We start from the raw sequence: 24,103 nt of genomic DNA on the forward strand, positions 1-24,103 counted from the left end.
AAGCATTAATGTGTGCGCTTCTTTATCAGGTTCTGGACACATTTCTCACGGGGTCTTTCACAGTTCGAGAACTTTTAGACGTGACAAAACGGGTCTTGGCCGCAGATTCTGCTGCAGTTATGGATCTGACCTTTATTCAGTCAGTAGTTGAGGATTTCATACCGTCCACTGATAGGATAATCCAAGTGGCAAGCTTCATCTCAGCGGTCGCTGTGGATGCAAGGAGTTTGGAGAATGTGGAGAACTCGCAGGCGTGCCTCAGACGGCTAAGAGCTCGAATCAGACCCCTTTCCCTGGAGCTGGAAGATAATTTGATGCAAACAGTTCAAACGCTTCATGATTTGTGTCAGAAATGGAAGGAGGAGATGAATCAGCTCCAGGACGCCATCAGTGATGTGATAGATGTGAGGGAGTTCACAAGTCTGACTATTAATGAGATGATCAACGACCAACATGAATGTGATGAAGCTTACAGGGAGCAGAGCTACAAACTGTTTAATGAACACACAAAGCAATTAACTTCCTGCATGAAGCTGGTGATTCGGTCAGTGAGGAGGCACTTAGACAAAAGTGATAACCCGATCTACAGGAACGGTCTGCTGGTTCTGCTGAAACAGGCTCAGACGTCTCAAACCAAAGCGACTGAGTCAATCAGAGACATGCTTCATGGTTCTGCACTAAACGTGGAGATGTATTCTACATTTACAGCAAACGTTTCCACAGTTATTCAGCATTTTAAGGTGCTCAGAGAGGGACTAGATGGCCACCAGCACCCACATCTCCTGAGCCCTCTGCGGCAGGGGGCACGGGAACCTGAAATCTCACCGTCGTATTCAGAAGACCAGGACACTGTTGGGATGAGCCTGGATCACGTGGCAAGAGATTCAAACTCTCCTGTTGTGGAAGTGCTGGGAAGAAATACTCCATCAAAACACGAGGAGGAGCACCCAGTTACAGAAACCATAGAAGCAGAACAGGCTCATAAATACCACAGCAGTGATTTAAAGAAGCCAGCTGTCCAAGATGAGCCTGAACTGATCCACAAACCTGTTGCTTTTGACCTTTTACCCCTGATGTATGAAGTTGTGACTGTGACTAAAGAGAAAGACGTGTCAGTGCTTAACCAGGCCTGTACCAGAGTTCTTGAACTGTCGAACTGTTACTCCCAGGCTGCGAAGGAAGGCTTAGTCATTGTTGACGCTGTTGATTGTCAGACGCTGGAAAGCTTCAGAGCAGAGCTGGTGTCACTGACCCCGCTGCTCGTCCAAACAGCGCAGGAGACAGCGATGAGTTCAGCAATGAGCACTGAAAGCATCTACAAACACTGCACACAGTTTTCTGACCTCATTAGCAACATTAAAAAAGTCTTACTGCCGGTAGCGGGAGTGTGGTACCATGCTGCTTATGCTGAACTACAAGCAAATCTGCAAACACAAACCCTGAATGAGGTGATGACTTTATGCACTCATGTGGTCCAGTTCTTGACATCGTCTGATTTAAACCTGCAAGCTGACGGTCAGGAAACGGTCAGGGTTTTACACAGCAAGCTGAGCAAAGCCCAGAACAACACAAGGTGTCTCATAGAGTTTTCTTCCTTGTTGGGAAGACAGATAGACCAGCTTGAGGGACTCTGCATCCTCTGGGGTCTCTCTATTCAGATCTTATTAAATTCTCTGGATAAGATTTTAGGTACATCGACTGCAACTGCATACCGGTTGAATCCACAGAAACAGATGTCGGCACTGTCTGAGAACTCACTCCGAATCCAAGAGGCTGCGAGGCTCACCAGCTTAAACTGCAAAAGTGCTTACAAATCCAAACAGCTGGCAGGTGAACAAGATGAGCTAAAAACACTGACTGAAGCGTATCTTAAAGCTGCCGAAGAACTGGGTGCAATACCGAGTGTGATGCAACTTGCAAAATCAGAGTTCTTCCAGAGGCAGCTTTTGATTAAAATTAGAGTACTTTCTGGCCGGTTAAGCAAAGCGAACAAGGACTACGACGCTGCATTCCAAAATGTTGTCAGCCTTGCTTATTTCGCTGTTGAGCATTTCAGAGATCCTGATGTGGAAGATGCGCAGCAAAAATTTGAAATCGCAGCCCAAACACTTGCTGAAAATATCAGATCTACATTCGGCAGAGTGGACCATTGCCTGAACTACGTCCATGACCCACGCGCCCGCTCTAACCTAAGGTCCATCAATGACCACCTGTCGTTTCAGATTTCAGATATAATCAGCAGAGCGAGGCTGGTGGTAGAGACTCACTTCATTTGTGACACGCTCAGTTTGGACGTGTTGATACAGTGCTGGGCGGCTAAAGCTCACTATGTGGTGGAGGAGCTCATGAAGCAAGATGGGATTCACCAGGAGGTTAAAGAGAGCATCAAGGCTGGTTTACAAAGCAGAACACTCGAGGACAGTGACAAAACATTGGACATGATCCCACCGAAAATCAAAGCAGTGGAACTTCCAGATGCAAAGACGTCTCTGCAGAGAGGCAACACAGAAACCACAGATGCTGCAGAAACCAAACTGAACATAGCAGCTGTGGCAAAGGATGAACCTAAAGCTGTGAAAAGATATGTAAGTAGGCTGACGATAAGAAGAACTTACAGTTCAGTTCATGACATGTTAAATCATGACTTTTCTCTCCAGGATGCATCTGATGTGTACAAAGAAGCCTCCTCACTGACCTACACCTCCCTTTTTCTGAAGAAGAAGAGTGACACCTGGGATCCCAAAGACAACAGAATAGTCCAGGTGACCAGGAAGATGGCAGATACAATTTGTCACATGACACAGTATTTGAAGAAGAAAGGCCCATTACTGGTAATGACCACTAGAGGTCACTTCAATGCTTTTGTCTTTATGTTCGCAACAATGCTTGTTTATCTTTATTTTATTTGTTTTTTTTTAGAATAAAGAAGCATTTGTTACTGCAGCTAAAGATGTTATCTCAAACTGCCAGTCAGTCACTCAGTTCCTCAGAGTTATTGCCAACCACAGCCTGGATCAACAGTGTACGGTTGAACTGTCCCTCATCATTGAGCAGATTCTAACCGTCACCAATCAGCTCAGCATCATCTCCAGGTCCAGTTACTTTTAACTTTAAATCACACAATTAATGCTAATCAAAAGTAAATGAATAAATCAAATGAACAGTTTTCTTTGTGTTTATATACAGCGTCAATGCTGTAACCCCTGGGTGCAAATCGTCTGATGAGATCCTGGTAAAGAACTCACAGAATCTCCTTCAGACTGTGCTGCGTGGGGTCCATGCTGCAGAAACGGCCTGCATTACGGTAAATATACCATCCCAAACGTAATCTGAAAGTGTTTGAGGTCTTTGTTTTGTACAAGCCGTGGTGTTCAAACATTTATCAGCTTTTTAGAGAACCCAGTTAGACAGTGATTAGAAAAATACTTCATTAATTGAAGAAAATAATATCCACCAGTGCACCTGTGAGTGGATAAAGAAATATTTGAAGCTTTTTTAATGTAATGTGGCACCCCTCGTGGTAATCTCATAGTAAATGATGAGCATTTTCATCAGCTTGGAAGAATTTTGGCCCATTCCTCAAAGAGAGAGTGAGTGAGTACACCTACTACAGCTCCAGGAGGTTGGTGCTTTCCCTCACATGCTGGAGGTGTAACAATATTTATTACCTCACTCAGGTGTAATTTCCAGCCCACTGAGGACAATACTTGCCCTCATTTGTTTGTCTTCCACAAAAACTTAGTGTCTGAGTTCATATTTTTGCAAAAATATAGAAAATTCTAGTGGTTTCACAAGCTTATGAGAGTCACTTTTAGATCCAGCTGCGACTGTTGCATCGTGTTTTCTCAATCCGTTTCAACGCTCTCAAACTTTGGACGACTCTTATTTCCAACCATGTCAGGGTCTGAAGCAGCCCGAGCCCAACTCAGACGGCGAAGAAGCCACGGCCGTGTGCTTCCAGTGGAAGAGAAACTTGGAGATGTATCGCGCCCTGCAGACCTCCAACCCAGAAACCGACGAGCTCGGTTTAAGGAAGACGTCATCACACCTTTTAGCTCCCAGTCTCGCCCCCCAGCTTAACGTATAGAAAAGCAGTGCAGTATACTGTATACTTTCAAAACAAAGTCAATAATCTGTATCTCAAGAGAAATTTATGCTGATGATATTCATGACATATAATCATCTGAATCTAACACTTTATATAGGACTACATGTTTATGCTAAGATGAAGAGCAGATGCTTTTTCCACTTCTTTATTCCAGATATTTATAATAAAAATCACTTAAATGATGAACATGTGTTGTTAAAATGCCATGTAGTATTAAACAACTGTGGCTGTGTTACAGATCCACACTGGCATGACAGAAATAAAGGATTACTGTTACACTAAAACAGCCACTAACACACACTGTACAAAATGCACATTTACAATGTGAAATATGAACGCAGTAAAAAAAACAAAAAGCTTACTCTTAGGCAAACAAAATCAGCTTGCATTGCAGACAAACTGTTACTTAAAATGCCAGAAATTGTGTTTGGTTAATTCTACAGTAAGAACAGCTTTAAATACAGTCAACACAAACAAAATTCAACAACAGAAACTGGAACAGGAGCCATATTTGTTACAGATGTACAAATACCTGCAATGCATGAAGGTGACACTTCTGTCTGTAGAATACACTCAAAACCTTTCCTCGTTTTTATATCTTTTTCTGTGTTTTGAGCCACAAAATAAAGTGTTATCACTTTCAGCCTTATCAAAGAGTTAGAAAATTGGCACAGATAAATCAAAACAAGCAGCCAATAATCACTGAACCAGCTGATAGAAACCTCTGAATAAATACTGTCACCTGCCTGACTGCATGTCATGTGACTGAATGCTTGCATATAAAAAAAGATGTAAAAAAATGAGTGAAAAATTACACAATGATAAAATACCCCAACATAAGTGCATGTGAATCCTCTCTGTCTGCATTTGTGTGTTTTCCTGCTGATCTGTCCAGCATAATCTCCAAACTGACAACTGTGTGGTGTGATGACCTATACAGGAATAAATAGAGCCATAAAATGTTACATTAATGAACCTGTTCCAACAATATACAAACTCCAAGTTCAGCTTCTGTTTCCTCACTGAAGGGTTTACTGACAGAAAGGAGAAGCAGTGGGATCAAAAGTCTTGAATACATCTTTAAGTGTCCGGTCATCTGCCTCCTCGAGATCTTTCTGTTTTGGTTCTTCCTCCTTTACTTCCTCCTCTTCCTCCATCTTCCTCTCTGGCTCCTGTTTTACCTCTGTTTCTTCCTGTGCTCCAGTAGACCCTTGTCCTCCTTGTTTGGCCTGCCTGGGGTCGGAGTACTGAGGTCGGATCAGGCCGGCCAGCGCTGGGATGGGGAGATTATGAACAGCGGGGGGTTTGACAGGTGAGGCGGGGGGCACTGTGGGAGAACCAGGAGGAGGAGACTGACGCGAGGTAACCTCGGAGCTTTTGGACTCTTCAAAAGAAGCGCTTTGCTTAGTCGGTGAAAGTGATGCTGTGGGAGCGCTCTCAGTTTTAGATGGCGGTTTCAGAATCCCCACCTTTTTAGGAGGCTCCACCTGCTCCTTTTGAGCGTGCTCAGTTTGAGAGCGAGGATCGTACAGACTGATGCCCCCAAGGATTGTAGTAGGGCTCTCCAGACCTCCGTCAGAGGATGCCAGGCGGGGGGCATACGGCGGCAGTTTCTCAGGCTCTGGCTTGCCTCGGGCAGCTTGAGGAGAGGAGCTGGCACTAGGTTTCTGTAGTCTGGGGTCCACCGGTCCTCCACCTGACGAGGGCTCTTTCTGACCCAGCAGCTTGGAGTCCAGACTCCCTCTACGCTTCAGTCTGGGGTCAAGAGATTTCTGCTGCCGTGGATCTACAGGTCGTTCTGTGGAGGACCGAGATTCCAGGGACCCGGAGGGGAAACGGCCCAAACGCTCCTTCAAACGGGCCGCTGCCAGTCTGGGGTCCGACGGTGGAGGACTGGAAACCGTCAGATGGTCGGGCAGGTTTGCTCGGTTCATCTGAGCGTCGGCGATTAGGGGTGGAAGAGGCAGGTTGATGGAGTGCTCCTGTTTGGGGACAAGGGAAGGAATGAGATCCTCGGGTGCCCACACCACTGTCTGAGCAAAGGCTGGCCTCTGGAGCAAGATGTCCACCCGGATGTGACTAAACTGCTTTAACTGACAACGAGGGTCCCGCAGCACCACCCCAGGGCTGGCATCTAACGGGATGAGAACAGTTCTGTCCCTGAGCTCCCGCTCTCCTTCATCCTCCTCCTCTCCTGTTGGAGGCTTTTGTGGAACAGGATGGCTCAGCTGACGATAGGAACCTGATTCAGCTGGCCTTATCTTCCTGGGGTCTCTGGAGAACCGCGGATCTGCAGCTCCATCCGAGTCCTTGTTGGCATCTGGGAGTCGCTGTCTGGGGTCTGGCTTCACTCGTGGGTCACACGGTGGGGCCTTGAGAAGCCGGGGGTCACTCAGAGCTGGAGCCCCCGGCACGACCTGGAGGGGCTTAGACTGACCCTGCTGTATCTCACTGTGCTTCTTTAGAGACTTAAGGATGGAGGAAACACAGGAGCTCCCATCCTCCTCATCACTGGAGTACCAGTTTGTAGTTTCATCTGCAAAGAAAAGCAGTGATTATAAGTTATCTGAAGATTGCTTCTTAATGCATATCCTTCAACCTGGATAATGCTCTGCTGTAAGGAAGTTGTGGATTCTGTTTTCTTGTATAAACTAATCCAATCTGCTTCTTGATAATGGACCATTACCTTTGTTTTCACTGTTATCATCATGGCCCTCTGCCCTTTGGGACTCTTTCCCCTGTGATTCTTGCTGCTGCTGCTGCTGTGTTAGGTGTAAGAAGATGGCTTTCTGCACCTCCGGTGGCAAAGACTTTAACTGTGACTCTGCCCCCAGCTGCTGCTGGAGGTTCTGTACAAAGGCCAGAGCAGGATCTACAACAAAACACTATCAGTAAAATGTAAAAGGCAATAAACCTACTCAAGGATTGTTTTAAGATATTACTCACCACCTTGTTGATTTTGCACAAAGCTGCTAAAGAACTCCACTGGGTTCTGACCCATAGACTGAAAAGGTAACATGTTTTGCAACATCTGTAGATCTGGCGGGAAAGGAGGCCTCTGCATGTTCATCTGCTGGTTGATATTAGGTCCATGAAAAGGTGGGGGTTGACCAGAGGGAGCTGCTGCCTGCATTTGATAACCATGTGGTGGGTGCTGTCTCGGGGGACTCTGCGGCATGGGGGGTCCCATAAGATTAGGTGATTCAGAGGGAGGAACTGGAGGGGGAGGGACTGAGGGTGCAGCAGCTCCACTCTGTGCATCCTCCGTGTCTCCGCTGAACTGATCGGTTCCCTCACCCTCACTCTGTGAGAAGTTGGAGCCACTGAAACGTAAAAGACATCGTAATATTCAGAGTCAGATCTGAGCACTCTCTGTAGCTCTGATGAAATATCGTTCTGGTTACCTCAGAGCAATTTTTTGCACCAAGTCCACAGTAGGTTGGACCTTGATTTCGAACAGAGAGGGAATCTTCTTGCCTCCATCTGTCGGGCTGCTCTGACCGGGAGTGGGCAGCAACCCCACCCCAGGCGGAGGCTTGGGAAGAGGAGCAATGCCCTGTTTCCTCAAATCCTCCAGCTCCAACTCGTCCTCGCGGGCATTCTCCTCTTCAGTGTTGATTATCTGTCCAACAAATCAAAGAGAAGAGAGAAAACACAGCTGGAAAACAAAATCCTGAGTTTCTTTGTTTTACCTTCTCAAGCAGCTCTTTGGTCACATCAGTCAAAGCATCATGGGAGAATTTGCAGTTGTCTCCTTGATAACATTTGGCTCCAGTGTGAAAAAACTTGCAGGGGTACTCATGTGCAAACACAGGTTAAGGAACCAGGCTTACTTAAAAGAAAAAGTCCAATATGTTTAATGTTATGCAATGACATTTTATAAATGCCTTTAAGAACACTCAGTGAAGGATATTGTGCATGTAAATGCAGTGATCTCCTTTGCTGCAGTATCCCTGCAGGTAAAACTTACAAAGTTCCTTTTTCTTGTCAGGTATCACCAGTTCATGTTCAAATTTGCACTGCTCTCCCTGCGAGGAAACAAAACAACATCTTTTCAGCTCGTGAGAGAAGCTAAAGTAGACACTTTAGGATCATTTATGCTGCTGTACCTTAATGCAGCGCCCCTCCAGGAAATACTTGCAGATGTATCTGCCATTGTGCTCCACTGTATGCTGGTTGATGAACTCCTTGCTCATTATTGGTCGTTTCTTCTGAAAGCCGGAGGAGATTTTTCCATCCTGTGACACAAAAGTTAACAACAAACTTCAATATTTATCAGTACAATCTAATCTAATTACTATAATGGTTGCTAGAGGTGTCCCCCAGTGTGAAAGACAAGAGCATCTGGGAAGTGCTGTATCCTGTAAAATAGAAAAAGCTAAAGTTTACTTGCCAAAAGTCTGGTTAAATTTACAGGGACATACTCACTTGTCCCATGTCTTCCCCTCCGAGGTCTCCTCCTCGACCGCGCCCACGTCCCACCCAGGGTTTGCCTTTAAGCTTCTTCATCTTGTTGAGCATCCCACGTCCTCTTCCTGGTCCGCTGCCTCGACCCCTTCCTCTCAGTCCAACTAAAAACAACAACAAAATAAGACTCTTTGATCACATTTAAGAAAGAAAACATATATATAATCCACAATAAACCAACTTGAACTACAGAAAAAGTGTTTTTGTTTGAAAGTCAGTCATACACTGTTGTTGCTTCATCCCCCTCATGCTTCCTCGGCTCATCTGCTCTTTGGAGTGGCGTCCTTTCCCCTGACTTGTTGAGTCTTTTGATTGCTGATACTCAGACATGTCGTCTTCGTAATCGTCCTCCTCTTCGTCGTAGTTGTACTTGTCATCACTGTAGTCATCGCTGTATTTGTCAAAATCGCTGCTCTTCTGCGGTGACGACTTTCTGAAGCTGCCGTGGAGTTTCTTCGAGTGCTGCCAGCCAACCGGAGAGAGACAGAGAGAGAGAACGTTGTCCCGCGATAATTCTTACAGTTTTATGAAAGCAGCAGCAAAGGAAAACCCACCTGAGAGGACTGGACGTCAGCCTCACGACCGTATCCCTGACTCTTCCTGCTTTTGGGCCTTTCGGGTCGGTCGTAGTCAGAATCATAACTGTCAGAACTGGAGCTGCTGGAGGGGGAATGATGCTGCGGAGGAATAAAATGAACCACAATAAAATTTTAAAAATCACTGACATAGTTCCAATTAACGTTGCACATCACGCGTCTCACCCTCTGTCGGTCTCGTCTCCGTCTTTTAGACCGTCTCTTCTCTTTGATCTTCTTGTATCTTTTCCTCGAGTGTCTGCGTGCCTTTTCCTCCTTCTCTTTGCTCTTGTCTTTTTCTTTCTCCTTCTCTTTCTCGTTGTCCTCCTTCACCTCGGCAGCCTCTTTGTTCTCCTCTTCGATTTCAATCCCCTCGTCGTCGATTTCTCCATCTTCCAGTTCGCCGTCCTCCCTGCAGGAAAGGAAAACAGTACATTCAGTAAGGAAAGTGGCCGAAAGCCACCGGCTTACTTTCACTTTTAGTTCGGCATCTTTGGAAAAACAATAAATGAGAGAATCCCCTGGCTGCCACAGTAAAGAGAATTGATCAAACAAACAAAAAAATTACTATAACCCAGTCAATTTTACAAAAGCTGAGCTAAAACAGCACCAACAGATCTTATGAAGTCTTGCATTATTGCGTGAGATCACACATATCATTTACAAAGTTTGACCAAAACAGCTTTAACTCCAAACCTTCTCATGATAAGACAATCTTAGTTTCACACTCTGCTCTTAAAGGCGCACCTACGAGGAATAAACCTCTCATTGTCTTTAACACACATTTAAAATAACTAAACATTTTCTCAACTTTCAACTCACTTTAAACCTTTAATTGTACTAAAGGAGGCAAGGAGTGGACCATACAGGTTGTGAAGAAGTATTTCCCTCTCTGTACAATAACCAGTGCATCGCTATCTTATAAGCACTGGAATAAATTCAGCTAATTAAAAAACCTGTTATTTACAAGCCAAATTTTGTCTATATTAAAAAACAGATTTATTTTTTAAATTATGCATGACCTGGCTATGATACAAAAAATATAATAAGAAAATAAGAAGGTAAATGATCAACACTGCCTAAGTACTTTAAGGAAACATTTTTTAAAGGGGTATATGTGAAACAGACTCATATCAACATATGACAACACATGTCAGCTGCCTTCAAAATAAACACCAAGTGATGTCAAGGTGACATCTCTTTAACTACAAAATTGGATAAAACCTTTTTAAACTATTATTACAGCAGCAGAGACATGAAGATTTAGAAAATAAGGTATGTTATTTAAAAGAAATGGCCCCAAATAAGCAAGATCTTTTCTGTATGTACAGAAAAAGAGTTTTCTGGTAATACCAACACGAGTAAATAACGCTACAAGGTGGAACAAATCCATCGCCTAGCGTCAAACTCCAGCCCTCGGGGGGCCACTGTCCTGAAAGCTTTACGGTATTTTCTGCACTGTAGGGCGCACTGTCAATGAATGGTCCATTTTCAAACTTTTGTCATATAGAAGGCACTTCGGATTATAAGGCGCATTGTCGTTTTTTGAGAAAATTGAAGGCTTTTAAGTGTGCCTTATAGTCCGGAAAATACGGTAGTTGTTTCCTGCCCCAACACACGCGATTCAAATTATTTAATTATCTCCTCCCCAAAGCATCAAGTTCTCCAGATGCACATCCACAAGTCATCCATTTAAATCAGGTGTTTTAAAGCAAGAACACGTCTAAAACATGCAGGAGAGCGGCCCCCGAAGAGCGGAGTTTGACACCTGTCAGATGATATAAACCACTTTCAGTTGTCAAAGAACTGCAGGTGATAGCTAACCCATATTTTAAAAAAAAAACAACAAAAAAACCAGCATGCATTTGCATAATATGACCCGGAACTATCAGGCCTCGTCGCCACAACCAAATCCTGCCTCTAAGTCATTAGAAAAGCCTGCTGTAAGAGACAAATCACAAGGACACAGGCCTAGACCTTGAAGGAAACCATCTCAACCCTGAGTGAACTATCTGAGCAGTACTGCCAGGTGCCCGGTAGGGGGCGTCAGGCAGAAAGATGGGCGTGACGTTTACATCATTTGCATGGTATCCTGCAGAAAGAGGGGGGGAAGCCAAGCTATGAATCCCACAACAACAGAACGATGTCTGCTACCTTGCATGGAAATGATTATGAGTCTGATCGGCACGGTGATGTGAAATCTAGCCTGTCCGAACAGAGATATTCATATGCACCAAAAAAAAGGCATGCAAAAAGTAATTTTTAGGAGGGGGAGGAAACCTAAGAAATGTCTGCAATTCATGGAAAAAAAATAAAAAAGAGAGAAAACAGTTAACACAAAGCACCCACGGCACTGAAACGCACAGATGAGCGTATTAAGAATTGCACAAGAATGTTACTCGACCTTTCATCCCCTGCAAGCTCAGAGTCTGTCATGTTTTTGTCAAGAACAGGGGCTGGGGGACTGGAAACAAGGCTCACAGAAGCCATTGGAAACACGGAACTGCCTCCCTTCTCCCCGGTACAAGAGTGAATTAACACAAGTCACTCAAGGAGACGTTGGTTTGTGAGAGATGCTGGAAGATTTCAGACTGGAAAAGACTCACGGTGTTACATGTCTCGACAGAGACAGTAAACAGACACTCTCCTCTTTCATATCAATGACGTTTTAACCCTGTGAGCACAGCTCGACACCCCGCTTTGCTAATGTCCCGTCGGTTGACAGCTGCCATGGTGAGACAGAGGAGACGGAGGGAGAAACAGACAGAAATGTAACCATATTCGTTGGTTTCAGCATCTTCATAGGCTTTCTCAACGGGGACATCATCACAAAATGGCTTCTGAGTTATGCTGCTGTACATTCCTCGACTGTGTACGCGCCTCGTATTTATAGTCTTCTTTATGGATCTATCTAACCTAGGAACAACAAACCTCGTTTAGCGATTGGTCAAAAATTACACGAGTAACAAATGCCGCGATATCATTGGCTCATAGTGATGTCAATCTACTTTAGCCTAAGCAAAGACGAAGCGCAAATAGTGCACTCAGCTTTTCGATACCGAGTGTTTACAATACTTTGCGCGTGTATTATTGTTTTAGTAATAGCTACTACTATGTAATGTTTTTGTAGAACACAACCATAGGTAGTTCAATGTATTCGGCGCTTTGTTAGCAACATCGTGTTAGCTAACGGTGAAAAACCAACAGCCTCGCGCACTCATATGCGTTTCACACAAAACTGTACAGATCACGCGCCTGCGCAGTCCTGCTACAGACCAGCAGGTGTCACTACGTGACCGCACATCAAGTTGGGTTGTATAGCAAGCAAACTTATCATATAATAGTTACACAAGCCCTCCAAAGATACGGATCTGAAATGCAACTATCTCTAGTCTTAATTAGTATTTAATCAATATTTCATATGTTTAGGACATATATAACTTTTGCATTTATTTTTATTGGGCTTTTTGTTACAGATCTCCACAAGTACACTCTTCCTGTCTAGAATGAATGATGTGTAACCGTATTCTTAGTAGAGGAGTTGCTAATTTCAAATTCATGTTTCATTTTAGATGCCTCTAATATAATTCTGAATAACAAAATAATAATAATTTTAACTAGTAAAACTGGCATTAGAGATATCCAGTTTTACTATCATGACTGTAGTTCAAAAGCCGCTTCAGTCATCTTTAATTTGAATCATAAGAATGTAATCACAAGTATTTGCAAAGATATCTTCTAGATATATAGATTAATAATTTGAGATGCCATTTTAATTTAAAAAACAAAGTGAAAAGGAAATTATGACTAGTAAGGTCTTTGTAAATATGGAATAGAAAAGCCCAAAACACACAGAAGAGAAAAGTGACATTTGTGAGGTTTTTTTTCTTGAAATATCATTTTTACGAGTAACAATGCTATTTTAAATATATCTGGTTTGATTTCTGCCCAGGAAGCTCATTTTGATCAGAAATGACGTGTAATAGTGTGAGTTGAATAAATGTTACAACGGTCTGCCATACTTCGCCTGCTGAGCGTTTGTTGAAAATTCAAAGCGTACCAAATGTAAAAGCTATATTTTGTTGATGTGTTAAAGCTTTCAGGTTGTGTGAGAATTTAAATTTCAGCATCAGAATAATGTGGAAATTAAAAAATAAAAACAAAGAGAGAGAGAGAGAGAGAGAGAGAGAGAGAGGAGCTTCTGTATCAGTGGGAGGGATTCCTGCAGGAAACCAAGCCAGCCTGCAGAGCTCCAACTTTCCAGGAGCGCAGAAAGAGGCTGGAGCGCATCTCTGCTTCGGACACCTGACGTCCACCGTCCTCAGACTCCACAAGAGCGGATTCGAAATCTTCACTTCAACAGACTCGGGGAAATAAATCTGTTCAGTATTTGAGCATCTCAGCAGGGAGCAGGGTTCCTTCCTGGGCTTTTCAGACATGGATCTGAGTTTTCTGCGCAGGTGTCTGATCTTGTTGTGTTTGTCAGCTGCTCAGAGCGGTCACACCGCCGTTCAGGTAAGAGCAAGTCATACAAATTAAATAATAATAACAAAAAAATCTGAGTAAACAGACTCAGAGTGCATGTAACACATCTCAGAATCTGCTGTGAAAATATGACCCAGATAGAGTTTTATTTATTCAGTTCTTTGGCTAAAAAGTGACCAATTTCACTTGAGTTGTTTGACCTTTTTATCTCCTTTCACCTTCGACATGTCTATATATGTCTATATAGAAATATATATATATATAATCAGGGGCACCACCAAAAGGGGGGACATGTGGGGGCCATCCTCTTGAGTTTTTGTTTAGTTTGGATTTATTATTTTCCCTTGTTACTTTATTTAAGATTAGTAAAAGTTCATAAACTAAAAGAAAACATCATATTTTAACAATTGGTAGTCAAAACAGTAAAATTAAATGCTTCTATTTTTTAAAAACTAAATAAAAAACAAAACCCTAAAAGCTAGTATATGTGGATAAGGTCGATAGTTGAACAGAATAAATGTTTTGATGCTGATTTATGCTTCTTTATAAGTGACTTGAGCACAAACTGTTCTTTACTCAGTAATTTTTGTAGGAAAAACAAAAAGAATATATATCAGAAGGTGATTCATTTACTCTCAGATCGCAGTATTTTGTCAAACAGCCTAAATGACAACAGCATTAACACATGAAATTCTGTTAAGGTCTTTGGTTTTGGTGTTTTACTCCAAAATTGTCAGTGAGCCCCATCTGCCCACCCTTTTTGAAAGCTTTCTGGTGGCGCCTCTGTTTCTGAATACATCTGCAGTTACATATTGTTTGAAATAAAATAATTACGATTAAAGAAAAGAACCATTACATCTGGATCTAAAGCCTGTCGTGTCACGTCAGCTGGTGGCGATTTGTCTTTGCCTTCAGCAGGTAAAATAAGCACATCCAGCCCTGCTGCTTCAGTTCAAATGTTCTGTAGCTAATTGTAATTGTACCGAGCCGTCCATTCGCCAGCGGAGGAATTTAAGGTATGCTGTGCAGAGAAATTGCTCCAGTGAGCATGTGATTAATAAACTCTTCTGAAAGGATTGGAGGCTCTTTCTTTGAGGAACTCTGTAACAGTTTGGATCAGACATTTTTTTCCCTAAAGCAACTGCTTGTGAGACCCGTGCTATTTTGAGTCCACTCATTCAGGAGTGCCTTTCTTCAGCCATGCAAAAATATACAGAGGAACAGCATTTTGGACTGAGGTTCCTCTGACATCTGCCAGACAGCTTTCGTCCAGCTGTGTCTACCACTGGAGTTGTGAGCGAGAGGAGGTGAGGAGAAAGAGATGCCTAGAGGGTGTCACAAAGACAAATAAAGGGAAACAGATCACAGTGAGGCTCTGTGTTGTCAAGTAGAGTAAAAACACTAATATGTCTTTCATGCAATAAAAAAACTCCATGTAACCATGACGACTTGTGTGCCCACCTATAACACAAATGACATCATTCTCCACAGCTGCGCAAAGCTGTGCCACCAATAAACTGAGGTGACCTCTTGTCCTGCGCTGGAACGTCGAAACTTTTTATTTTCTTAAGTGTTGACGCTGCTCAGAGTGCTCGTGCTTCCCTGACAGACATGCATGAACAAGCACCAGGTGGTCGGCCTGCTGCGTCAGATGGAGAAGATCCTGAAAGGCCAGGAGATCCGGTTTACGGAGGGCCTCCGGATCATGAAGTCAAAGCTGGCGTCACTGCAGAACTCTGTGTCCAAGTTACCTCAAGCTGACCAATCGGCAGGTGAGTAAGTTATCATCATCACCATCTTGGGTAAAATTACTTCTGATCCAGATGTGTTAGACCAGTCAGAGTAAGAAAAGTTCAGTTTGATACAAACATCACAGTCAGTGAGCCTAAATGAGCTGCAGAAATGCTATTTGTAAAAATGCTGAATGCAGAATAAGTGATAACGAAACTGATAAAGTTTTAACAAACTGAACCAAAGATAAAACCAGCAAAACAATACCTAACAGCTAAATTTGGCAAAACCATACTTGTACTTAAAAGCTACATGTAAAACCATAATTAAAAGCTAAAATTAGGAGGAAAAAGCAACTAAAAGTTAAAATAACAAAAACATAACTAAAAGCTACAACTAGCAAGACAGTAGCTTAAAGTAAAATTTAGCGTACAGGAGCTAAAAGAAACATACAAAAAACAAAAACATATGCTGAAGAAGACTTTAGAGAATATTTTAAAATATATAAAACTGACAGGACCTTAAAGTATTTCATTGGGAGAAAATATTTTAAAATAGTTACATAAATCAAAAAGTATAAAAAGTATAAATAATAAAAGTCATGGCAGGCTATTACCGATTGAGCCAGACGTTCTGATATTTGAGTGGGTAAAATAGCACAAAAACAGAAAAACATACAAAAGAAACTATAAACAGGAAAACATGCTGAGTCAGCATTCAGACTGTCATAGAATGACACATCGAAAATAAACCAGAGGTTTCTGAATGAAACCAGACTTTTATTCTCAAGGATCATCATCTTATTATTACCTGCCACCATGAAAAGCAGGCAATAATGTAATTATCTGTGTGTGTATCTGTTAGCAAAATATCTCATAAACCTGAGCATGAAACGCAGTCAAGTGAACAAAAACAAACCTGAATATTCCAAAGTATCAAGTTTAATATTTTTGACAAACTGACTTGTTCAGTTTTGATCTCCAAACACGTTTTTTTAGTTTTTTTTCTTCCTGAGTGACAGCAGAAATTCAGACACGTTTGTGTTCTGGCAGAACCGAGTCATCCGGGCCTCTCTCGGTTACAGCGCCGGTACTTTACAGGGGAAGTGGATTTGTGGAATTGTGTTGCTTGGCACCAAAACACTGAGATGAATTTGTGACGGACCCTTCAGCTCATAACTCAGCGGAGAATGTTATGCGGGACAGGAAGAGGTTCATATTTGACATTTACAGCAATAAAAACCTCAGGAAAACAGAAAGAGGAAAAGAGAAACAGTCAAACAACCTGCTCAGATCTGAAAAAAACAAGAATACTTCCAGAAAAATGACTGTTTTTCTTTTTTTTATTGAATTCAGACTTTAAATTATAGTTTTTTACTAAGCTGAGATTAACTGAACCATTGCTAAAATTGAAAAGTAGCAAAACAGTAGCTAAAACCTACTGACTTGTGTTCCTGTGCCATTTTAATGCAACTATATTATAGAGGAATATATTTGAATTTATTTTTTATATCTGTGACAACTTTGAGACATCGTTATAAAAGCAATTATTATACACTTTTGTTTATATTACTTGTTACTCAGTACTTGTGTTGTATTGACACAAATATTTACCTAAAGTACATGTGTACTTGTTGTGTGCCTGTGGATAAAATTGACAGTTGTCCTAAAAACATAAACTGGACGTGATTAATGTTTGGCTGTGTCTGAATGACCAAAAAGGACCTGAAATTTACTTAAAACAGAAAGAATAGGAAGCATTTTATTGCAACGCTTCAAGCTGGAGGAAGCAGATGTGTTATGAAGCCAAAGATCTTATCTTGTAACTTTGTTATGTGATGTAATTATTAGTAATTTTTGACTGTTGGAGCAGAGCTGACCCAGAACCCTGGCTGGTCCTGACTGTAAATGAGGCGTTTGGACCCTCGTTTCTCATGAAAGGCTCTGAGCTGCCCAGGGACACGTGCATCTCCCCGGGCAAAGAATACCAGAGGATGTTCGAAGGGCTTTTCTCACGTGACCGACCCTTCCTGTCGTGCTCTCTCCTTCTTTCTTTCTGCAGCTCCCACCGCCTGCCCCTCCCTGGAAGCCCCCACTCATGGAACAAAGTTCGGCTCAAAGTATTTTGTTGGACACGAGGTTCATTTCACCTGCGCCCAGGGGTACCAGCTGGTTGGTTCTGCCACGCGAGCCTGCAGGGACAATGGCACCTGGACGGGCGCCGGCGCGGTTTGTAAAGGTGAGCTGCAGCGTGCAGAAAATGTCACAACAACGGATGTAATAATCCACAATAAAGCCTCCAGGAGGGGAAACTGCCAAATGTTGGACTGAAGCATGTTTTCAATTGGAAGTTTTAACCTCTGTCATTTTTATGCACTCAAAAGAACATTCGCAGTTGATTTTACGGGATTTGGCGTGGCGTTTTATTACTCAAATACTTGATCATTCATTCCTTAGCTAAATTCCTCGTGCCCATGTAAGGTTTCTGAGCCTCTCCGGTGCCTTGACGACAAACTGAATGAGAGTTCAGCTCAAAAACCCAAACAGCTCCTCACAAGTCCACAGACAAGAGGCAGAAAGAAAAGCCTTTCTTCGAAGGTCCTGCAGGTCCTCGGCGCTCTCAATGAAACACTTGTCAAATCTGGCATTAAATGTCTGCGACACAGAAGAAAAAACCCCACCTGTACTGCATTCCACCGTGGGGTACCTTCCCCTCCAGGTTTATGGTCTTCATTACCAGCAGTGGCTGGGCTACTGTAAGATTACCCCTCCCTGCTGCTCATGTTTCTCAGCTTCTCTGCTCCGTAGATGGGGTTACAGCCAGCTATTATACCCAGACTTTGCTCTGATAGCACAGAAGTATGCTAAGCATGCTTCTGGTATTCATATCAGCCTGAAGGTCTCCTCAAGACATTCCAAGTCACACACTCCGTTTATTGTCATCACTGTTTAAAATAACACGCCTTATTATCACCCGCCGCTGAAAGGCAAAGCTGGAGCGATAGTGTTTCAATCAAATTCAAGATGCCTGCCACAGCCAACTGACCTTGAGAAACAGAAATCTCAGTCAGGGTTACAGAGATTAACCTAAGATTTGGTGCAGTAGTCGCTGAGACTGATCCACAACACATATAATGAGCACAAACAGGTTGCACAAGATGGATGGTTTAAAATTTCACTCTTAACTATTTGGAGTCAACTTCATCTGTGTGTCAGCAAAATATCTCATAAACCAGCATTCAAAGTTTTAGGAAATAACCAGTGAATGTACTTCTATAATTGATTAACTAGTAGAACCAACCCAATTCAAGATGGCCACTATAACAAACTAACCTTAGAAAACAAAAAAAATGGCTACAGCTCAGTCAGTTGTACAGATACTGAGCTAAAACTTGGTGTGGTAGTAGCTGAGATTCATTCACAACACGTTATCTGAGCATCGCGTCTTGCATTATTGCACAAGATTGCACACAATGTTAAATAAACTGTTATTTCCCAACTCCAGCACAAAAAGCAACGAGCGAAATGCGTTCCTTCAAGGAATGCTAGGTCTTTAATCACTGTTTATGAATTTCAGGAACAGATCTCCATTTACTAAATGTCCAAAAATGGTATTAAACAGGGCAAGAAACCCTAAAACCAAGGAGAGTTTAAAAATATCCAGAACCTCTTTATGTCATTGCCCAGTTGTAGCCCCTTCAAGAAGCCAAATAAAAATTAAAGGAACAGGTTTTTTTTATAGATATCAAAGCGCAGCTGCTGCTTTGTAATTTTGTACATCTGCTCAGATCTCAGAGCCAACAACCGAAACAACAAATTACAAAACACACTGCGCTCTTTGACTTGTATTACATCCCATTTTGTGTGTTATATTTATTGTTTAATAATAAAATTACATTTTCTTTCCTCAAATAACCCTAACCCTAGGCAAAAGATTCTTGCGTCATGAAATATGTCTCTATGTGACTGACCAAACATGCAATAAAATAAAAAGTTTGTGCTGTTTAAAACTAAATTTACAAGAAACATGGAAAAAAACTTGATTGTTTATTAATACACTGACTGTCATAAATATAGTTCTGTTTTTCAACTGCAGATGTGAGTGAGTGTGCAAGCAGTCCCTGCCAAAACGGAGGAACCTGCGTCCAAGGCGTCAACCAGTACAGATGCACCTGCCCCCAAAACTGGAGCGGGTCACACTGCCAGCACCAAACCCAGACAGGTCAGCGCCGCACAAGCTGCTCACTTTGCTTGCATGTCTAGGTCAGTCTAATCCAGCTTGCCTTCGTTTCCGCAGCACCACCCGAGTGGAGCGTTATGAACGATCCAGCATTTAGCCGGAGACCTCGCTGCGCCCAAGTGAACCAGGCGCGACACTGCAGCTGTGACGCGGGCTTTCACATGAGTGGCACCTCTGACAACAGTATCTGTCAGGGTGAGCTGTAATTACACGTCAGCTTAATTGATCCCTGCGGAGGAATTCTCCCTCCGCTGTTTCTCCTCTCAGGAAAATCAGGTCGGCTCCGGAGCAGCACGGTTCCCTGCCCGTGACATCCCTGAAGGGCCGAACAGCAGATGTTCCAGAAGAGAAAAACATCCCTGAAATCTGGTTCCCCGTCTGGATCCACAATGAGAGCCAGCTTGTGACAAACAGAATTAGAGAAAATGCATTTTCGGTGAAAATTCGTTGTAAACTGAAGTTTGCTGAGAAAGCTGAAACTGAGCTGTTAAAGTTAAAACAAGGAGAACAGAGGCTAAAAGGGGCTGAACAGTAGCCAAAAGGAGCAGAACAGAGTCTAAAAGGATCAGAACAGTAGCTAAAAGGAGCAGAACAGTAGCTAAAAGGGGCAAAACAGTAGCTAAAAGGAGCAGAACAGTAGCTAAAAGCTAAGAGAAGCAGAATGGTAGGCACTAAAACATAAATGAACAGAATGTCAGCTAAAAATTAAATCTAAAATGAGCAAAACTGTTGCTAAAAGCTAAATTAGCCTAAATTGTAGATTAAACCTCAAATTAGCAAAATCTCAGCTAAAAGCTAAAATCGACGAAACTGTAGTTTAAAGCTAAAATTAGCTCAACTGTACCTAATTTTTAAAAACAAGCAAAACTGGCTAAAAACAAAATATTTCTAAATTATAGATAAAAGCTAAAATTAGCTAAGCTGTAGCTGAAAGCTAAGATTAACTGAACCATTGCTAAAATTGAAAAGTAGCAAAACAGTAGCTAAAAGCTAGATGTAATGTAAAACAGAAGCTAAAGGCTAAACAAAACACTATTTAAAAGCTAAACTGAGCAAAAATATGTAACATAACAAAGGAGCACGAGAAGGCAAAATTAGAGCAAGGATGCTGAAATTCAAATCGTGATATATTTCAACTGAGATTTATTTTTTAAATAAAGTTAAATATTTTGAAAAGTATACAAGTTTAAGGAGCCAGAGGTCATAGCACATCATTCCTGATCGAAATAAATGTTTTGATGTATGAACGACTAAAATAACACAATGTATAGAGAGGTAGTTTGACTGAAAAACCCACAGAAAGGAATAAAAACAGGAGTTCTGACTCCCGGATCACACTATAATCTTCTTGAGGTCACAAGCTGATTAGCATCCCTTTAGGTCAGAGTTCAACTGTTTTTAACTTTTAATTGCTCGAGTAACATTTTAAATAAAAGATTCATTTTCACGGTTGTTCAAAACACACTGATCTGTAAGTGTCCTGAAGGCCATCCTAAATAGTTCTGATCTCCTCAGAGGAGCTATTTTACCAGTATTTACTTGTTTGGTTTTGTTTTTTATAACAGATGTAAACGAATGTGAAGTGTACCGGCTGGACCAAGGAGGGAAGCTGTGCGTCCACGAGTGTGTGAACGTCCCGGGCTCTTACCACTGCTACTGCCCCAGTGGTTACAAGTTGCTTCCTGATGGGCGGAGCTGTGAAGGTGAGTGAAAAGGACAAAGACTCGTTCACAGGGTCTGCACTTCCAGAGCGCCACGCTTACGTTTTAGTAAGACGAGGAATCCTCAGAGGCAACGAGTTGCTTTTCAGCAGAGGTGTCCGACTGCCTCCACACGTTCAGTTACCCCTTCAGCTCACGGTGTCTGCCTCTGGAACATATGACCTCAGCTTTTCCCAGCAGAAGGGATCTTTAGGACACGAGGCGCTCCTGGAAGACTAAACTAAAAAACTAAATAAAGAGCCGAGCACCCCCTGCCCTGACCGCGGCAGCCAGGAGGCAGGGAGTCAGTCTGGCAAGTTCCTCTCCCTGTCGCTCATTCTTACATGCCTCCGACGTTTCGTCTTCCAGATGTGGATGAATGTTTGAGCCAGAAGCACAACTGCAGCCAGGGGACGTCTTGCATCAACACGGGGGGAGGCTTTCGGTGCGTCAACCCGGAGTGTCCCCGTTCACATGGCAACACCAGCTATGTCAAGACATCCCCTTTGTAAGTGGGCATGCCACAGTTTTTTCATTTCTGTTAGTTTGGGTAAAAAATAAGATAAAAATAAGCAGAACTGCATCTAAATAAGCTGTTTTATCCCTTATTGTTGGGTGTAATAAACAAGACCCGACAGTAAGAAGGAAATGGGCGAGTGGTAAACATTTTAGCTCATAAATCAGCTGAAGACTTCAGAGTTCAGGTTCAGCAGTAATCCAGTGACCCAACAGACTCAGAACAAGGTCAAAATGCTTAGACTTGTGACTGCCACATGGTCCACAGCTAAACTCTTTAATGGAAAGGGAAAGTTAAGTTTTATATGAGTTGAGACCTATTTGTTTTTACCAAATAACTTTAAGTTGTTCAATCTTTGCTCATGGTAAAATAACACATCTGTTGATATCTGTTTGCAAAAGCAAAACAGAATATGGTTGACTTTTATTTTCATTCACACCCGTTCTGTTTCTTGGAGCCAGAACTGACATGTTGGACTGAAACAAGCAGCATCACCTTTAGGAAGCAAAACTCACCTGCCAGTAAATCCAACCACCATTAATTATGAATACAGTTCAGAGGAGTTACATGTAAACTGATCCCTCTTCAGTTGTTGTAAAGTAATAAAAAAAAAAAAAAACTGAACGAAAATGTTTCTTCCTACCAAGCTGTAGATGTTATTTTCCCTTCTACCGTTTTATTGCCTAAAGACCAGTGTTTGTGCAATAAAAAGCAAAAAAAGAAAACCCAAATAAAAGCAGTAAAAGCTGTAAGATGTAATGAGATCATGTTTTCCACCCCAGTGGTGGTAAAAAAAAAATCTGAGTTAGAGTTAAAGCTTAAATTATCATACCAATATGTTAGTATTAAAACTATCCTTGGTTGGTTCAGCGCTAAAGCTAAACAAATAAAATATCATCATAACCAAGAGCCATCTGAAATGTATCACTGTGACAAATAAAAGGAAAAGTGAGCTGCTCTGAGACTTTAGCTCGTCATCAGATGAGCATGAAACAAAGTTCTGTCTGCTGCCACTGAAGCATCAACATGATGACTGCTCCAATATCAGCACTGAAGAAGAAGATGAATAAATATTTGAGACAATTCTTAAACCAAGGGGAAAAACTGAAAATTGACTGCCTTAGTTTTAACTTGCTTATATACTGATATGGTTGAGAGAAAATGTGATAAACCAAGTTCATTTTTTTTGACTTTGGACATTTATTACCTTTTCGTCCTGCAGTCAGTGTGAGAGGAACCCCTGCCCCATGGACAGCCGTTCCTGCCACCACGCTCCCAAGACCATGTCCTTCCACTACCTGTCTCAGCCGTCCAACCTGCAGACGCCCGCCACTCTGTTCCGCATGGCCACCGCTGTGGCCCCGGGCCGCACGGGGCCCGACAGCCTTCGCTTCGGCATCGCGGGCGGAAACTCCCGAGGCATCTTCGTCATGCAGCGTTCAGACAGACAGACTGGCGAGCTGATCCTGGTGCAGCAGCTGCGCGGGCCCCAGGAGATCAGCGTCGACGTGGACATGTCTGAGTACAGTGGCCGCGCTTTTCAGGCCAAGCACGTGGCGAGGGTCCACGTTCTGGTGTCGCCTTACAGTTTCTGAGGGGGAGCTTAGAGAGGAGGAAGACTTGAGACTGAGACCTGTACAGGACCGAGGAAGAGCGCTCTTCATTCATTCTCCAAAATCCAGTCTGCAGTCCTGGCTCTTGTTCAGTGGCAAAATTAACTGAAAGTAGGATAGTTGGTGTCTTTTGAAGATGCTCCAAAGTGTTTAGTTTTATGAAATCTAGTTAGATAAAGAGCGTGATGCTTAGATTTAGACCCTGGAGCTGAATCAGTGCCCTCGACATGATATTAGTGCTCCTGTGGCTCTAATTTATTGACAATATTAATGCTGGATCTTAATGTTTAAACTTTGTTTTCTGTATATTTGCTTTTTTGTGTTTTTTATTTGTAATATCTTGCTTCTTTATGCTAAGGGAGTTTTTTAACAGTAGCCGCAGCAGTTTACCCGGTCTATCCTCTCTTAAATCTCACATTCTGTACGTTACACAGAAACGCTCTTATTGTATTTTAAGTCAGTGATGATTTGGCGAGCGAGCCAATATAATACAGAGTTTATCAGGAATTTTAATTACTCAAATAAAGTCAGTCCAAGATTTCAGTATTTGTTAGACCTTCCCTCTCTTGATGCTGAACAGTGAGCTATTAAATGTCTATATGCTGGGGCTGAACTGCAAACCCAAACTCAGCCAGCAGATGAAGTTTTCTGAATGAAAGGATGAAAAG

General features: G+C 42.4%; 3 protein-coding genes across 4 annotated transcripts; 2 read left to right on the forward strand and 1 right to left on the reverse strand.

Moving 5' to 3' along the window:
* The first annotated feature begins 1,859 nt into the window (after positions 1 to 1,859).
* LOC119616701 lies at positions 1,860 to 4,119 on the forward strand. Its single transcript, XM_037973698.1, has 5 exons — positions 1,860 to 2,585; positions 2,658 to 2,831; positions 2,920 to 3,092; positions 3,187 to 3,304; positions 3,902 to 4,119. Exons 1-5 carry the CDS (start codon positions 1,908 to 1,910, stop codon positions 4,085 to 4,087), a joined length of 1,329 nt encoding a protein of 442 aa, XP_037829626.1. The 5' UTR covers positions 1,860 to 1,907; the 3' UTR covers positions 4,088 to 4,119.
* A 118-nt stretch (positions 4,120 to 4,237) lies between these two features.
* Positions 4,238 to 12,049, reverse strand: LOC108233994 (zinc finger CCCH domain-containing protein 6). Of its 2 annotated transcripts, none has more exons than XM_017412796.3 (12): positions 11,757 to 12,049; positions 9,337 to 9,562; positions 9,130 to 9,252; positions 8,800 to 9,037; positions 8,537 to 8,679; positions 8,218 to 8,346; positions 8,022 to 8,136; positions 7,801 to 7,910; positions 7,513 to 7,730; positions 7,055 to 7,431; positions 6,795 to 6,980; positions 4,238 to 6,644 (listed from the first exon to the last, which is right to left on the reverse strand). In XM_017412796.3, exons 1-12 carry the CDS (start codon positions 11,804 to 11,806, stop codon positions 5,140 to 5,142), a joined length of 3,420 nt encoding a protein of 1,139 aa, XP_017268285.1. In that variant the 5' UTR covers positions 11,807 to 12,049; the 3' UTR covers positions 4,238 to 5,139. The 2 variants fall into 2 exon arrangements, with proteins under 2 accessions (XP_017268285.1, XP_017268284.1); XM_017412795.3 differs by having other exon boundaries at positions 11,555 to 12,048.
* A 1,349-nt stretch (positions 12,050 to 13,398) lies between these two features.
* Positions 13,399 to 23,978, forward strand: LOC108234008 (fibulin-7). The gene is made up of 8 exons (XM_017412825.3): positions 13,399 to 13,665; positions 15,245 to 15,407; positions 17,428 to 17,604; positions 19,462 to 19,587; positions 19,663 to 19,800; positions 21,171 to 21,308; positions 21,675 to 21,813; positions 23,045 to 23,978. Exons 1-8 carry the CDS (start codon positions 13,588 to 13,590, stop codon positions 23,415 to 23,417), a joined length of 1,332 nt encoding a protein of 443 aa, XP_017268314.1. The 5' UTR covers positions 13,399 to 13,587; the 3' UTR covers positions 23,418 to 23,978.
* The last annotated feature ends 125 nt before the right edge of the window (positions 23,979 to 24,103 follow it).

The sequence above is a fragment of the Kryptolebias marmoratus genome, linkage group LG22 (assembly GCF_001649575.2).
Source record: "Kryptolebias marmoratus isolate JLee-2015 linkage group LG22, ASM164957v2, whole genome shotgun sequence".
Taxonomy (NCBI): Eukaryota; Metazoa; Chordata; class Actinopteri; order Cyprinodontiformes; family Rivulidae; genus Kryptolebias; species Kryptolebias marmoratus.